This window comes from Zootoca vivipara, chromosome Z1, assembly GCF_965207765.1.
Source record: "Zootoca vivipara chromosome Z1, rZooViv2.hap1.1, whole genome shotgun sequence".
Lineage (NCBI taxonomy): Eukaryota > Metazoa > Chordata > Lepidosauria > Squamata > Lacertidae > Zootoca > Zootoca vivipara.
The window spans coordinates 40,078,490-40,094,832 of record NC_142583.1 but is presented as its reverse complement, the minus strand read 5'-3'; the positions used below and the strand labels follow the sequence as shown (position 1 = coordinate 40,094,832).

Here is a 16,343-nt window from a genome sequence, read left to right as displayed (position 1 = left end):
ACCCTTCCTCCATATGGAAAGTCAATGCAGCAGGTTGCTGCAGGTATGAGCAACCAGTGTGTGCCTTCCATACATCACTCTCCTCAGTCCTCACCAGGCCCTTTTTGTGGAAGGAAGTAACCCACACAAAGGTTTCTGGTTTATTTTATTTTATTGCCCACAGCACAATGCCTAACTGCATTCCCCACCCCCACCCCCTGCTTGGTTAAAACAAAGATTTAAGAAAAAATTACCTTATCGCCTTTCCTTATCGTTCTGACCTGCAGTTTGCTGATTGCTTTCTTTGCAGCATCTCCGAGACGGCGCTAAAAATGTAATATATCACTCTTTACTAAAGAGCACACCTTCACACAGATGTTCTTGCATGGCTCTATAATAGTTTGATGGTCCAAGATCATTTTAAATGAAACAGAGAAGAGCTATGTAAATGCAATATTGGATTCAAAGAGGTCACTAATATGGGGAGTAATTGGTATCGACAAAACACCAGATGCAGTATGGATTAAAAGGTATCTAATTATCTCACTTTGTTGTAGATGTTCAATCTGTTGGAACAGGAACCAATGACAGAAGAATCAGGTGTAGCTGATTTCTGCTGATCCCCTGCTACGTATTTCATACTACATATTATTCCAGAGAGCCCGGCAACCTTTGGGAGCAGGGTATTTTTTTAAAAAAAGATGGGCAGGGGCTTAGGAGGATAGGAGGGATCTACAAAAAAATAGGTGTCATGACTTGTGCAAGTAGAAGCACTGTTTTTTTGACGATTCAGGACAGACAAAAACACTTCTTCACACAAAACATAGTTAAAGTACATTCCCACAATGGTCACCAACTAAGATAGCAGTATGCCTCTGAATACCAGTTGTTGGAATCACAAACATGCTCAATGAATGCATGAGTGCTCTTGCAAGAACAGAGTTCTATTATGGGTGGTATCAGAGCAGGTCCATTATTGTCTGTGTATTGCTTCAGCACAATCCTAAACAGGCTGATTTGGAAGTAATTCCTACTGAATTCAGTTGGGCTTGCAAGACAAAAGCAAGTACTTCTTCATACAGTGCACAGAATTTGCTCCCAAAAGAGGCAACTTGTGTGGCTTTAAAAGCGGATTAGTCAGATTCCTGGAGGATAAAGCTATCAATGACTACTATTCCTAATGGTTTTGTTCCACCACCACTGTCAGAGGCAGCAATGCTTCTGAATGCCAGCTGCTGGATACCATAGGAGGAGGTGGTGGTGCTCATGTCCTGACTTCCCATGGGCATCAAGATGGCCACTGAGAAAATATGGGCTCTTTCAACCTGGTGGCCAAATAAAGAGACAGGCACAGAGGCTGGGCTGAACACAAACCATTAAATTTGAGATTAAAACCCATAAAACTGCTGCAGAGGGAAACACTATCAGTGCGGGATCAAACTTGAAACTGAAGCAAATTGCAATCTCCAGGGCAACCAAACCCAGGAACTAGAGCAGGCATCCCCAAACTGCGGCCCTCCAGATGTTTTGGCCTACAACTCCCATGATCCCTAGCTAACCGGACCAGTGGTTGGGGAAGATGGGAATTGTAGTCCAAAAAATCTGAAGGGCCGAAGTTTGGGGATGCCTGAACTAGAGGCACAACTGTCTGCATCCCTTTCCCAGGCCACACCATGAAGATGGGTAGGAAGGTCTGTGCAAAAGGAGTTGCAGGATGTTTTACCATTATGTTGCAAGAGGTATATCCTTAGCAGAATCTCAGACTGCATTCCTTGGCCAAATACCTGAAAATGTTCCATACTCTGCAACATTTGAAAATGCATTTCCCCACTACGTTTTATTGCTAAATGAATACTTTTCTAAGCTAAGAAAAATGACTTTAGTGCTTTAGGACTACTTCATCTTTATGCTGAAATCTCAAACCACTTTCTCCCAACCTAAGTACATACTGACTTCACACCATCCCTGCATGAGTGAAGCCATCTGCCTGGAGAATTAGGGCAAAAAATTATTCCACATATTTTTTGCATCTGAAAGTCTGGAATGTGAATCATTCTTCACCCATCTGTTTCCATTTGCTTTTTTGTTTGTTTGTTTTTCCAAGGCACCATTCCAGTTTTCAGAAAAGAGAAGCAAAGATTTGGAAAGGGGGAAACAGTAAGAAATATAGATATACCCAAGACTGAGTTTCCAAAAAAAGCAGTTTATTTTAAGAGCTGTCGCTGCAGTTATTTCCTTTTTTAAACCATGTAATGGACTATAATAAGGCTATCAACTTAGGCCAAACTGCTTGTTGGCTGCTCACCCCTACCCCCACTTTTTGTTTAAGCAAAGGGAATTATTAAATACAGAGTCACTCCACTTCATTGTTTGAGCCACTCAGCGTAAAGAAGAAGTGAACTGATTAAAATATATAGGAGTTCCTGAAGAATCCTGCCATGTCATCCAACACGCATGTGGGGCACTTCCTCTTCCAAATGGGCTCCACTGAGTTTCTTGCATTTACTGTATGTCTGTGTACTGGATATATAGACTTGGATGTTCCCATTGCTCTGTTCATAGAAGGACCTTCAGTTCATGGTTTTAAAAAAAACCTAGGATCCAAGCAGTTACGTTTTTGTAGATAAATTTCATTATGTTTTTGAATTTCTTGATATTTTCCCCCAGCTAATTAAATCGTGTTATATATTTTCGGTTTAATTGCCCTTATTATGTTAGTGCAATATATGGGGTTTAACATCTTGGGGCCACACTGACAGGCCTAACACCTCCCAAAGGTCTCCTACTCGGGTGGGAAGGCTGTAGTGCCCTGGAAGCCTTCATGCCCCGGAAACGCTTTCTCCTTCTGCTCACCATGGAAGAAAGGCACGTTCCACCCTGTATTGAGCAGTAGGAGAGAAGCCGTGCAGCACCTCTCCCTGGGACGCACAGCTTTGCTTCTGTTGCACAATATGGAGGCAAAACAGTCCATACTAAGCAGGGAAAGAGAAAGATGTGATTCCAGCTGCACATTGGGAGGCTATGTTTTATAATTTCACCAGAGTTGTTTACCTACCCAAGAGGCTCTGGTCAAATGCCGATGACATCCTTATTGAGGGGTGTATGTGGTGGTCGTATTCCACTATGTAGTGCTGAGCCAGGGCCCTCTTTAGTAGCACTATTTAGTCGGCACAAATTTCAGCCACCACAATGAGTAGGGCTGAAAAGTGGTGCATTCTGGCTGGATCACGTCCATCGTTTGCAAATGTGAAACATGTCCTTCATACAGCTCCTCAGAAGGGAGATAACAAAATGAACATTTAATGTAGCTCTTGATCATGACATGCTCGCCAACTATTATCTTGTAATGAAGCATTTTATCTTTGGCACCATTTCTCTCACAGCTTGCACAGAATAGAGGGGAAAGGCAAGAGGGAGGGAAATATTTCTCGTGTGCTTTTAATATATATCTAAGGATGTGAGCTAGTGTAAAATAGATCTGGCATTATGGCCATGATCATCCGCTCCTCAATTTTGCTCTCATGAAGCATTTAAGAATGAAACCATTATTAAAATAACACGAATTGCATCGAAATGATGTTTGATGTCAGAGAAGACCTATTTAAATGAATGGATCCAGTTTGTCGTGTTCATTAATTTCAGTGGATCCACTGCAAGAAGGATTAGCATTGGACATAACCCCATGCCACCTACTAAATACTTTCCACCTACTAAATGTACTTTCATAGTGATTGTTCATCATTTAAATTAAATGCTGACGCACTCCTTGCCTCCCTGGATATTTTTGCTGGAAACTTCAACTTTTGAGTCAGCAGATGTTTAATACTTTGAGGAATTAGAAATTCAGTTTAAGATGGAAAATGAGGGTGGACAATAATGGATTAAATATTTGTGATACTTTTGGAATCCACTTAAGTTTTAAAAATATGATCACCATATAAGACAAAATAGAATACTTTCTCATTTTTACAGTGTTTAGATATTTATCCAGATCATGGCAGTTCCCTTTCTCCTCATTCCATGTGCCGCTTGAGTGGGGAAAGCTCCAGTGATCAGGACCAACTCAAATGGTTGGGTCATCTGAACATTCTCCCATCCCATGCAGCATATACAATGGAAACATGATTCCAATACAGTACTGCAACTTCTAAGTGATCAGTGGCTCTTCCTATAGGAGGAACTGTGTTCACTTGGGGAGGCTGTGTTAGCTATTCCACTACTTGTGTAGATTCATAGTGTGGCAGCATATGGAAGAACCTTCTTGGTAGTGGCTCCAGAGCCTCTGGAACTTCCTTTTACTGGATATATGCCTAGTATCTACATTGTATACAGTAAGTGTCAATGACATTCCAAGCTGACCTTTTAATCTAAGGTGAATTTTAAAGGGCATTTTGTCAATTTGGAGAGGAGCAGGGTTTTTTTTAATGTGGAAAAGAGTTATTTACTATGGTGGAGAGCAGTGGTGGATTCCTATTTTTTAACTTGAAAGAAGATGAAGTTTTGCTGTTGCTTGTGATGGTGGCAGGAGTAGTAAAGCTCTTCTAAGTGGCTGACAGATGTCGCCATCCTTTTCTTTCCAAAATGCCTGTGGACTGCTCTTTGCCACTGCAACCAGAAGTGATATTTTCATCCTAGCAAACAGGGAAACTACTTTTTTTCTCATGTTATGGTCCACTGACTAACACCTGCTTTTTGTGTTTTAGATCTGAAATGAGACTATAGAGCTTCCTCTGCCATAAAATTCTAGAGCTGTAACCAATTTGACATGAACTTGGGTGCTCTCTGTGAAAAGGAAAGAAAACCGGTGCAGAAAACAAATGAAACACAAATTTAAATAATTAATATAGACTGCTGACAGAATGAAAATACCACATGATAAAGTTATTGGCAAGAATGACCTGAAACAGGAGTTTTTTGGATCGTGGACACATTTGCAATCCAGAAAAACTTCTCTCTAAATTGTTCCTTGCACTATAATTCAGCTTTTAAAAGCCTTCTGTTGGCTAAAGAAGGGGTTTTCTCCCCAAGCCTAATTGCAGTGGAGGAAGAAGCAGAGGGATGGGACCCTGTGGATAGCAAGGAAAGTTCTTGTGGGTGCGTGTCTGCCCCCAGGCACCATGTTAGCAACCCATGATGTAATTATCATAGCTATTGCTATGCATTATATATCAGTGAACATTACACTGAATGGTGGGAATGACAAAGGCCAAGCTAAAGAGGGCAAATGTCTGCAACAAATGGCTTTAGAAGAAGAGATGGAAAACCTCCATACTTCAAATGTCAAACATGCAATACTACACCGGACATTAAGCTTTGAGCACTCTGCCCAAAAAGACGCCGAAGAAATACTGAATATGTGAAAGCCAAAGGCCAAACAGATATAAATTATAAGCAAGTTGATATTTCACTTCATTTCTACATACCATACAGCTAAAGGTATATTAACTGTTAATGTTTTATGTTTTGATCCAGGCAGAAAGGGCTACTTTAATAACTCATGGCACAGGAATAAAGGAAAATGGTTGCAGCAAAGACTAATGGCACAGATTGAAAGAAAGCTGTCAAGAGAAGACTCCCTATTAGCAGCTCTCAGATTTGGAATGAAAGCTGGCAAAGATCAAGCAATAAATGTTGACAACAGGACTTGGAAATCTACACTCTCTGAACATTAGGCCAAGGAAATTTCATTTTTTTATTCCAAAGCAAACAAGAGGAATAAGTCAGTGGTGGTTTTTAAATCTGCATTGAGTTCATCAGATACAGCTGATGGATTGCAGTAGGAAGAATGGGACAGTTTATTTATTTATTACATTTAGATCCCACCTATACATGGTTCACCTGACATTATCCTCACAACAATCATATGAGCCAGGTTAGGCAAAAGAGATAGTGACTGGCCCAAGGTTCATGGCTGAGTGGAGATGAACTCTGGTCTCTCAGGTTTTGGTCCAAGACTCTGACCACTACACGTCAAAAAACACACCAAAAATTCCACAGGAATCTTTATTATCTTTAGTAGGAAAGATTCAGTTTGTGATGGGTACCAACTGCAACCTGCTCTTTAAAACATAGCTCTGCTAGAAAGTTGGAGGGAAATTTCCAATTTTTAATAAAGAAAACATATTTATGACAAAAGTATGGGCGGACATGTGCCACGAAAGTTGATATTGTTCAAGGTGTGTGTGTGTGGGGGGGGTTGCTGTATTTTTTTTATGCATGCACCAATGAAGAGACTCTTGTTGGGCAGAATAAGTTGACCATTATAACAGCCATGGCTGCTTACAGATGTATTGCCACCAATGGCACTGACTGAGCATAATTTCAGTTGAACAAAATACAAAAATAATAGTGCAAGCCTTGGTTGCACTATTGGTTTCCAGAATTTATTCCAGAATTGGTTTCCATAATTTATTCCAAGCAATCTTTCGGCGAATAAACTTGCATATAATCTGTGGGCTATTTTACTCTCCATTCTGAATATTCTTTAATAAGGTATGCAAAGCTTAATCTTACATTTGTCAGCAGTATTGCACATTTGCATTTTTAGCATGTCTGAAATATGTAGCTTTTCAGTCTCTTTTACTGAAGCCATTTGTGTAATATTTAATCCTCTTTAGCGGAAGCCATTTGTAGTTCCTCCAGTGAATTATGTGCTCACAAATTTTTTTTAGTCTCTTTCTTTGCATTTATATAATACAAAAGTACAAATACAAATAACTTAATTCCCATCTCCCCCTTTCCTCAAAGTATTCTCTGTGTATATATTAGTATAAGGCAAGTAGTAATATAGTCCATATGTTTATTCTTAAATGGTTATAATTGGATATTGTGGTATTTTCTTAGCAGATTGTTCCAGAGAGTGCCATGAATTGCTTGTGGCTTTGTCATTATGCTATCTTTCCTAATGTACTGAACAAACATGTACCAAATTTCTTCAAAATCATCTCTGGCTTTCGTGTTTCTTCGAGCTTTAAGTTGCTTTGACAATTTTTCCATGACAGCAATGTTTCCAGCCATGTGTCCAATGTTAAAATGGCACCTTTCTAATATATTTATATATTAGTGGAGGAGGACTGCCACTGGGATCACAGTGCATAGAGGGGTTTATTCCTTCCCTCCCCAGATGTGATTTGGCTGAAAACCGCCCTCCCACACAGGCATGAAGTTTAGCAGTTTAAAAGTTCCACTGGACGCTAATGGAGATTTTTCCCCTTCTGAATCTAATAGACAAGACATGCCCAGAATGTGGGGAGATCTTTGTCCAAGGAGAGAGAAAGTACAAATCTCATCTCCTTGCATGTTGTGGTTCTAATGACAACTGGATCCTTGTGCCTATAACTAAAGAAGTAGTAAGAGAAATGTAATGTGTAGTTTGGCCCCAAGGTATCCGTTTTTGTCTCTGAGATAGCCTGATATATGTGAGCAGTGATGCATATGTGTAGACATATAAACTGCTGGTTCAAAATTTCGGCTGGGGTGTGGGTGCTAATTCAGTCAGTGGGGCTAAAGGAGAAAGGTAACTGCTGGATCTCTGTACCCTGGTGCTGATAAGAGAGGTTACAGAAAACAGTCAGGGGGTGGATGGCTGGTAGAAAACCTTAAAATAGGAAACTAATGGAGCAGTTGTACAGTTACCATTTTCTTCACGAAAATAGTTATTTTTCTTTCATACCTTATTTTACTCATCTTCTATCTACAGAGGTTTTTCCACTTTTAAAGGAAGTTATAGCTTTTTTTCCCACTTCTGCTTTCTTTAACTTACTGCCATTCCCCACTTGGTACTAGATCTGACTACTCTGTCTGGGCCTTTTGCTCCTTATCTGTTGCCTTTTGGCATTTCCAGTTCCAGTTACTCAACCTGAGGCTAAGAAGGAACGTGCGCACACAAAGCAGGAATGTAAGAACTCTGCTACCATCACAAGCCATATGGGAGTTAGGTGTTCCATTTTTAACCAGGAGTAAAATTCTCTTACTTTGCTTTATGTAATGTGTTAATGGTTGTTTTCTCTGGAGTAAAAAATAAATAAAAATAGTGTGAACACATTCCTGGGCATAGAACTATCAGTTCTGACACCTCACTTATTCAGTGCAAGAACTGTCAAATGGCACATCATCCTGTTATTCTCTTAGCTGTTGTATTGTATTATTATTATTATTTGCTAGATTTCTGACAACCCGTCATGATAAGTTCTCATGATGAATTGGGGCAATATAAAAATATAACATTAAAAACAGTTATCAAAGGCCAGCGGAAACAGGTGCCAGACACATCTCTGTGGGGAGGGAATTCCACAGTTCCTAGTGCAGGTGAAAAATATAACAAGCACTTCATTGTGTAAGAATCTATTAATTCACCTGTCTTTCTCCCCTGTTTTTTTGTTTTTGTACTAGCTGACTCTCTCTCATTGCCCCTTTCCTCCATATTAAACATTTCCTTCTTGGCAATAAAAAGACAGGTTAATTTAAAGTGCAATTCATTACTATGGCTTAACCGGAAAGGTTAAATAACAATGACATAAACCCTTTTAAGGAACTTGGGTCAGTGCGGGAGAGAAAACTACTGTATGTCCATATGCAAAGCTACTCACCTGGTTTCTGTCTCTAGCATTTGCATATCTGAACCTCTGAATGTAGTAGAAGACTAGCCATGCCAAGGAGATGATCATCAGCACAATGAAGGAGATAGAGACAAATACCACAGAGGTTCGGCTAACGTACTTCTGTAGGTTTCGGGTTCCAATTGTTATATGCATCATCACAGTAATATTTCGCTCCAGCAGACTCACTATCTCTTTCCCCTTTGGCTCAGGGATCATTATTGCTACAACATCTTCTGTACCTGCCAGATTGGGAAGAAGGAGAAGCAACCATTAAAAAACAGCAACAACCAAGGAAAGCAGATTTTTTTAAGAGGAGGGAAAGCAATAGCATCTCAGCAACAAAGAGGCACAATGGCAATTAAATAGAAGCATCTGCAGAATATTCTTATGTGTTTACTCTCAGTTTTCCACTGAGGGAGGAAACCAACTTGAACCCAAAGAGAACTTTAGGTAGGGAGGTTGAAACTCAAAGTTGCAATAGGGTCCTGCAACAGCTTGCGAGAAGCCAATTTCAACAGTAGGAAACAGGGATTGAGTAATGATTCGTAGGTGCTACATCCTTTCCTATTTGACCACTTGTATTTAAAGCTATTGTTTAAGATCAAAGAGTACTGTACAAGGGTGCTATGATCATACAAAATGTCTAACTGTAAATCATGTCTCATGTTGGCTATGTCTTCGGTGGGAACAATAGAGTCTCTGCTCGCTTTATTGCTTACATCGCTCCTTCTCTTTTTCTATTTCTAGATGCCATTAATACAGAGTTTGCTATGAATTTTTAAGCAGCTGACAAGACAAATCACACTGAATCATGAATCAAAAGTGTCTAAATGCAATGAATGGGTAGGGTTTTTCTGTCGTTCTTTCTCTAAACATCTCAAAATGCCATTTTTCTTTATTATTTAACAATGGGGGGATGTGATGATGTGGTTAACTGAAACCTACTCACTTGCTGAGGGACATTTATCCATTCTTGTATTTGAGGTAAAAGGACTACAATATGTCCCAGTGGCCTTTGATTAGCAGCAGCCTCTAATTTTGCATTGCACAGGGTTGTTAATGACTCTAGAGAAGATTACCAATAAGGAAATGGAATCAGGAGAATGGTAGAAGTGCAACGACCACACTCTCTTCATCCTCAAGTTCTTACTGTCTTTCAGCTTGATTTTCCAGGGCTCCCAAATGCACAGGGAGCCTCCATGGATACAAAAAGACTTCCCACTACAGACACTCACCCTCCATGATTTGGAAGTCAACTGAAATAGTGGTGGAAAGGGGTGAAGCTAGCATGCTCATTCCTGCTGCCCTCCTTTATGTGCTTATGTTTCCCTATTAGTAATGCCTCTATAGGGCTTGAAATGATAGGCAAATCAAACACAACCCAGCAACATCTCAGTAGCCTAGACTCCAGAAATCAAGATGCTTCCTATTCTATCTTTTGGTTCTATATTCAGAATCATTTTATTGCTTGCAGGTACAGACCCAGCCATGTCCATCCAGCACTAGTAACTGTCTTTCTTGGAGAACTTTCAAGACATATAAAAAATAATTTCCTTTATTTTTTTTTAAAAAATCAGCACCATAATATGTGTTCTGCATACCAGTCACCTCATAAACTGAAGAGTTTCACTGGATCAGTAATTTGCACTACATTTACTTATTAAGTATTATCGCAGAGGTGAAAAGTGTTGCATTTTTTTTTGGACCACTCCATTAAACCAGCCCTGACCTAACTAGAGTTAGTTATAATTCCTATGGAAGCCAACAAAAAGGTTTTAGGGACAAGAAACTCAGGTCCCTTTTTTTTTATTAAAAAAAAGGATCTAGTCATGATGATGGATGTTGCAGAATTCCAGTGAAAATGGAAACAGAAGCACAAATTGCTGATGCTCACTTATTCATCCCATGTTTGGAATGGAATTCAACTTGTTGTTGTTTTTCAGTCTAGAAACAATGCATAATGGATGGCTTCCCTCTCCCTCATTTATGTTGTGTTTCCTTTGCATTGAAATGAATGGTGTAGGAAGAATGATCATTAATTATGTTAAATTCATAACTTCCATAAATTAAGTAAACACATAAATTCTGTTAAATAGCAGACAGTAGGATGATTAGCATAGTATTTAGCAGGAACTGAGCTGCAGTGGAATGGAAACAGCACTGATTGTGACAAAGGCAGGTCAGAACTGAAATGGCTGCCTTCTTACTTCCCTAGTCGTGACTAACTTTAGATGGATTGTATAGCACAACTCAACATACTGTATAAGAACTCAGGCAAAAGGTTATGCTTCAATACCATATAATGCTGCAGTAGAGAAAACTGAAAACAACAACACTGATTTGAAAATTGTACTTGGAGGTTTTAGGAGCCTTACATCAGAATCCTGTTACATTAACAGTCAATTCTTGGACAAACTTTTGAATGAAATAAAAATGTTTGAGAAAATGTAGAAAGAAACATTTGATTTCTGAAGCTTACTATCTGACAAAGTAAGACAGGCATAGTTCATCTGAAATATTAAGTGGTAGACTTCTCTAAATCACACTTGGATTCAGCAAAAACTGCCTTGCAGAATAATGATAACTAGCCCAATCACATGTAACTAGTGTCAGTCACTGATGACCAAAACAATATAGGAATAGACCTATCTTTCCCACACATGTATTGATTGATGATATTCATATTCCTTCCAGATATATATATCTGATCTTACCTTTCTACTGCATTGGGTCTCAAAGGCAACTGACAACTCAATTTAAAAACAAAAACAAAATCATCATCATCATCACTACAATAACAACAACACTGCCTGCCCCCCCCCCCAGGGACTCGGGAAAATGCTATAGAAAGCAAACCTTAAAGCAGTATGACAGAGAAGCTTCAACGCATAAAAAGAGCAATAGCAGCAGCTGTTAAAATTAAATAAGCAAATAGATCTTGTAAACCACCAGAAGGTTGGGAGGACAGGACAGATTTAATGCGGCACTCAAAGAACAGCAGTGTCAGCACCAGGCAACAATTGTCTGGGAAAGGAGCTCTACATATCGGATCATAACCATAAAAGAGACCCCCCTGGCAACCACCCACCTAATTCCAGGCAGTTCCTCAGCTGAAAACCTTCATTTTCAAAAAAGATCATTGTCTGATCATACAGAGGTTCTATTTGCCATGGGACAGGTTATTTAAAACCATGAATTAATCCCCCCCAAAAGGTTAAAAAAAGTTTATGTATAAAAGCTTCTTATCGCCCTGCTGCATCAGCCCAAAGACTGATTCAGCATCCAGCTTCCTGCAATGGCCAGCCATATACCCTTGGGAAGTTCATAAGCAAGGCCTCACTCAGTTAAGTAGCCATTTCCCCATCAGCTGGTATTCAGAGACATGCTGCTTCTGATCCTGGTGGTAACATATAGATATCACGATTAGTAGCAAATGATATCTTTAAAGAGGGAATAAACCATGGAGGATAAGGATCTCCGCTTTGGTAAAATGCAACACATAACAGGTAGATAGGCCCATGTAGAATTATGTAGATGGGGGAATTGGCATAGACCAATCTTTTGTAACCTGGTACCCTAACAGACATTTCAGATCTAATAATTAGCCATGCTGGCTGGGATTGGTGGCAATTCTAGCCTAGCCAGCAATCCCTGGTGTGAAAATCAGGGTTTAAAAAGTACTCAAGTATTTCCAATTTTCACTATCAAAAATATAAAAGATAAATAATGAAAAACAAAATAAATATCCTAATAAACATAAATACAATGTATGATGATGATGATGAAATGCCTCTGTTTTGTCACCTATGAAATGTTAGTGGACATCTTCCCTTCTAGATAGTTTTCCCTTTTAAAAAAAATCAAGTCATTCTTCCATTATCCTTTTCTCCTTTTCCATTATACAGTACTTTACCAACTCACTTTGAATCCATATATAATCTGTGCTATGACGGGAGCAATACTTTCATATGACTTTTAAATGGAGTTATGGTGCTTCCACATGACATAGTCAACATCAAAATGCCAACCCACAGCCAGCTTCCAAAAAAGTCTCCCTATTTACCCTTCCCATGAAAAAATTACAAAAACCTGTTGTTGACTACCCATTCGCGATATTAGAATAACCCGTTTGCAATATTAGGTCCCTATCTGAAAGCACCCCCTCTCTCTTATTGAAAATACTAATTCAGACTATAACCCCATCCTTCGGCCACAAACACAATGCTACAGACACATTAACAATTTAAGAGGATAATTAAAGCCAAAGAGGTTACTCCCCCCCCCTTTTTTTGTTTTACACTGGTCGTTTAATGTCTGGCTACGATATGAAGCAATTAAAATGAGAACCTTCCACTCAAGATATTAACAGAATACTACAGAGCTCCACTGAACCTGTATGAATGCTAATTAGGACTCCTTTCAAAATGCAGACCAGACACAGACAAGATGCAGCTGACTGTGATCTTTCCAATGTAGCATAGAACTAAGCCAGTGTGTTTATCATTGCGCAGGGAGGCCAAGAAATTTCTTCTCGTTTTGCTGTAATCAATGTCAGTTGTGCAGAGGCCACGAAGAACTCAGAACTGGCTGGCTTTCCTTAATTGTATGCAGACACTGCGGCAAACCAAAACGTATGGTGAAAATGTCCAGCGAAATAGTTTATATCTTGTGCCTGACTCCCCAGCCCCTGCTAATAAAGAATTTCAACCCATCAATCAGCAGGAGAACTTAACAATATGAAATGAATTAGGATCCTGCTATTTATTTTGGTTAGATTAAAAATGTCATAAAACATCTAGGCATTAACAGTGCTATCAGACATCATTAAAAGCTTTTCCATATGCTGCTTCTTTGGCCTTTAGGAACACTTTACTCCTCAAAATTCTGGCAGATTACCCTGAGTCTTTCTCTCGAGACTGCCTGTATTGTGTTTTTCTTTTTCTTTTTCTAAATCCACGCCTGGCTTTAATGAAACAATCTTATTGAATTCTACTTAAAGCTTAAACTTTGAGACTCTGCTTTGATTTTGCAAATCCCTGTAGAATTTTACCTCAGTCCTTCAGAGCTTTTTCATCAAAGTCTATGAACAGACGTTTCACTACTCTAGCCACAACACACCAGCCTGGCCTCGGGTACATGCAGATTTCCTCAGCTTGCAGTAGCCCATCGTGAAATGCGTTGGGGGAGGTTCCTACACCCTTTAGGGTGATATTTGGGGTGTGTGAGCAGGGAATTATTGCCTGGGAGGGCAGCTGAACTGCGTGCTGATTGTAACTACTAAAAATTTTTTTTGGGGGGGGGGCAAAGTTACAAACTGCAGAAAAATAGAGAAATAAATCCTCCTATTGTTCAAGGAAAATATAATAAGATACAAGAAATTTTAACTACGGATAAGATCTCATATCAGTTAAAAGCTACAGCTAACCCCAAAATTAATTATAAACAACAACAACAACGGTACTTGCTCCTAAGTATTATCTACTCTGCTAATAAATAAAGAATACTCAGATTCTCCTCAGTAGTACTTTGGTGATTACAAGATAACGGTTACTGATTTTTTTATACCTACATCCAAGAAAGCCTTTACTATGCCTTTTACTGTTCCTGATCATTCTGATTTCTTCCCTTCACACTTATTTGTCCATATGCTCTGTGTTCTTACTTGTGTCCTTAAGGAAAAGGAAATGTGTTATTTTAAACTGTAACAAAAAATTCTAGAGTAACAAAAGATATGGACAGGGTGAAAATGAATGATTTGTTTTAAAAAATAAAATAAAATTTGGCTCATTGTTGCTGCATATTTCTAAAGCAATATTCAATTATTTTTGAGTACACTCTGAATTGGTTTGTTGATATCTCTGTAAAATAGCCTAAGGAAAACAGAAGCTTGTCTGCATCAAAGCAGCATAAGCAATTAAACAGCCTCAGCCTAAATTCACAAGTTAAAACAAATGTCTGCTAGCCAGTGTGAAAGGAAGTAAATGTTATTATCCACAGGTATCACGCAGTGTCTGTCAATTATATGCTAGCCAGATGATATACGATTCGTGCAAAAAAATGGCTACAGTACTGTTCTGCATTTGATCTTTGGCAGAAATGACTGTATATTTCATGAATATACAAAGAGAAAGCTTTGTGTATTTTCCCAGCACAATTATGGCAATGGGTTTATTTATTTGAAAATTTATAACCCAATCTTCTCACATGATATAACAAGGCAGTTTACATCTTATAAAATGCAATATAAGAGACACTGCTATGCCTATAGAGCAGGCATCCCCAAACTTCGGCCCTCCAGATGTTTTGGACTACAATCCCCATCATCCCTGACCACTGGTCCTGTTAGCTAGGGATCATGGGAGTTGTAGGCCAAAACAACTGGAGGGCCGCAGTTTGGGGATGCCTGCTATGGAGGCTGAAAGCAGGCAGATGATTGTGCCTTCTTGAGAGAAGAGATATGCGTTGGCCTAAAAGAAGAGAAAAAACAGTAAGATATCTCCAACAACAAAATGCTTGATTCTCAGTTCCAAATTGCATGTCTCTAAGCAACATCCCACGGATATGCTTCTTTTTGCTGATAACCATGTTCCTTTGAGGGGAACAATATTAACAACAGATTTGCATCAAGAGTTTGGGGCAATAGGCAGTTATGTGTGCATGCTGGCAGAACTTGTGGAAGGAATGTGTGCATGATTTCAAGGGATTTCCAAGCATTGCCACTGTAGTGGAAGACATTGTGCAGATGGCCAGGCAAATGGGTAGTGATGGCTTTGCCTCATCCAGGAAGAGGTGGAAGAGCTAACTGAGGGCCAACAGGTGTTGACTGTTGAAGAGCTGGAGGAACTGGCCTGATCAAGTTCAGAATGCAAGGAGGAAGATGAGGAGGTAAGCATGACCCAGCAAGCTGAAACCTAAAGAAATTTTCTCAGCTTTTCCAAAGTCATAAAGAACGCAAAAGATATGATTGTGGAATTTGACCCCTTCATGGAACACGGTGGGCTTAGTTACTCTGAGACTATACAAGGAAATGCTTGATGAGTTCAAGAGACAACAGTGGCAGCTGCCAATCACCAAGATCCTCACAAAGAGTCAATAACAACAGCAGTATCAGATGTGCCCAAGCAACCCAGCTCTGGATCTGAACCACAGCCAAGAACATATTCTGACTGCCAGTCAAGCCCCCTTGTTCACATATCATCTGAAGCACCATCCAGCAATGGAGAAGAGGAGGAAGAACACAAGTCATATTCATCCCTCACTGGTAGGTGCAGCAATTTTAAATGGTTTCCTTGAGGTTGTTCTGTGTGATGTTGCTTATACATGCAATGGCCAGGAATGTAACCCCTACATAAGATGTAAGTTACCTGTATACCACATACGGGGAACTGCTTGAAAGCAAAGTGTTTCACAGCACAATAAGGACAAGAAAAAGTATTAGCACAAGATGGATCAGCTGCAGCCTTTTTGCTGCCCAAAGAGAAAACAAAATCTGAGTTGTTGTCCCCAGTTAGCCTCCTTTTCCATTGTTGCCTTATACCTTACAGTCTGCTTCCTCCTCCTGCAGATGTAAGAGGTGCAGAAGTGCCAGACACAGGCACCAGAAAGTGTACAGACTTTCTGCAGCAATCACTCTACAACAAAATCTGTACACAGATCAGCAGGATTCTCTGATGTCATTTTGTAGGTGTCCCCAACACCCCTTTTTCTGACTGCTGCCACAAGAGACTAGTACTAGTGAGGTTAAGGGTTTGGAAGGTGACATTT

The 16,343-nt window shown here is 39.6% G+C and overlaps 1 protein-coding gene across 1 annotated transcript in view; it reads right to left on the bottom strand.

The window, feature by feature from the left end:
• Positions 1-16,343, bottom strand: part of RNF150 (ring finger protein 150) — an 86,135-nt gene that overhangs the window by 18,669 nt on the left and 51,123 nt on the right. The window contains exons 2-3 of the mRNA XM_035111684.3: positions 8,568-8,818; positions 234-305 (exon numbers count right to left, since the gene is read on the bottom strand). Of these exons, the coding sequence (XP_034967575.2) occupies positions 234-305; positions 8,568-8,818 (323 nt within the window). The remainder of the gene's footprint in view (positions 1-233; positions 306-8,567; positions 8,819-16,343) is intronic.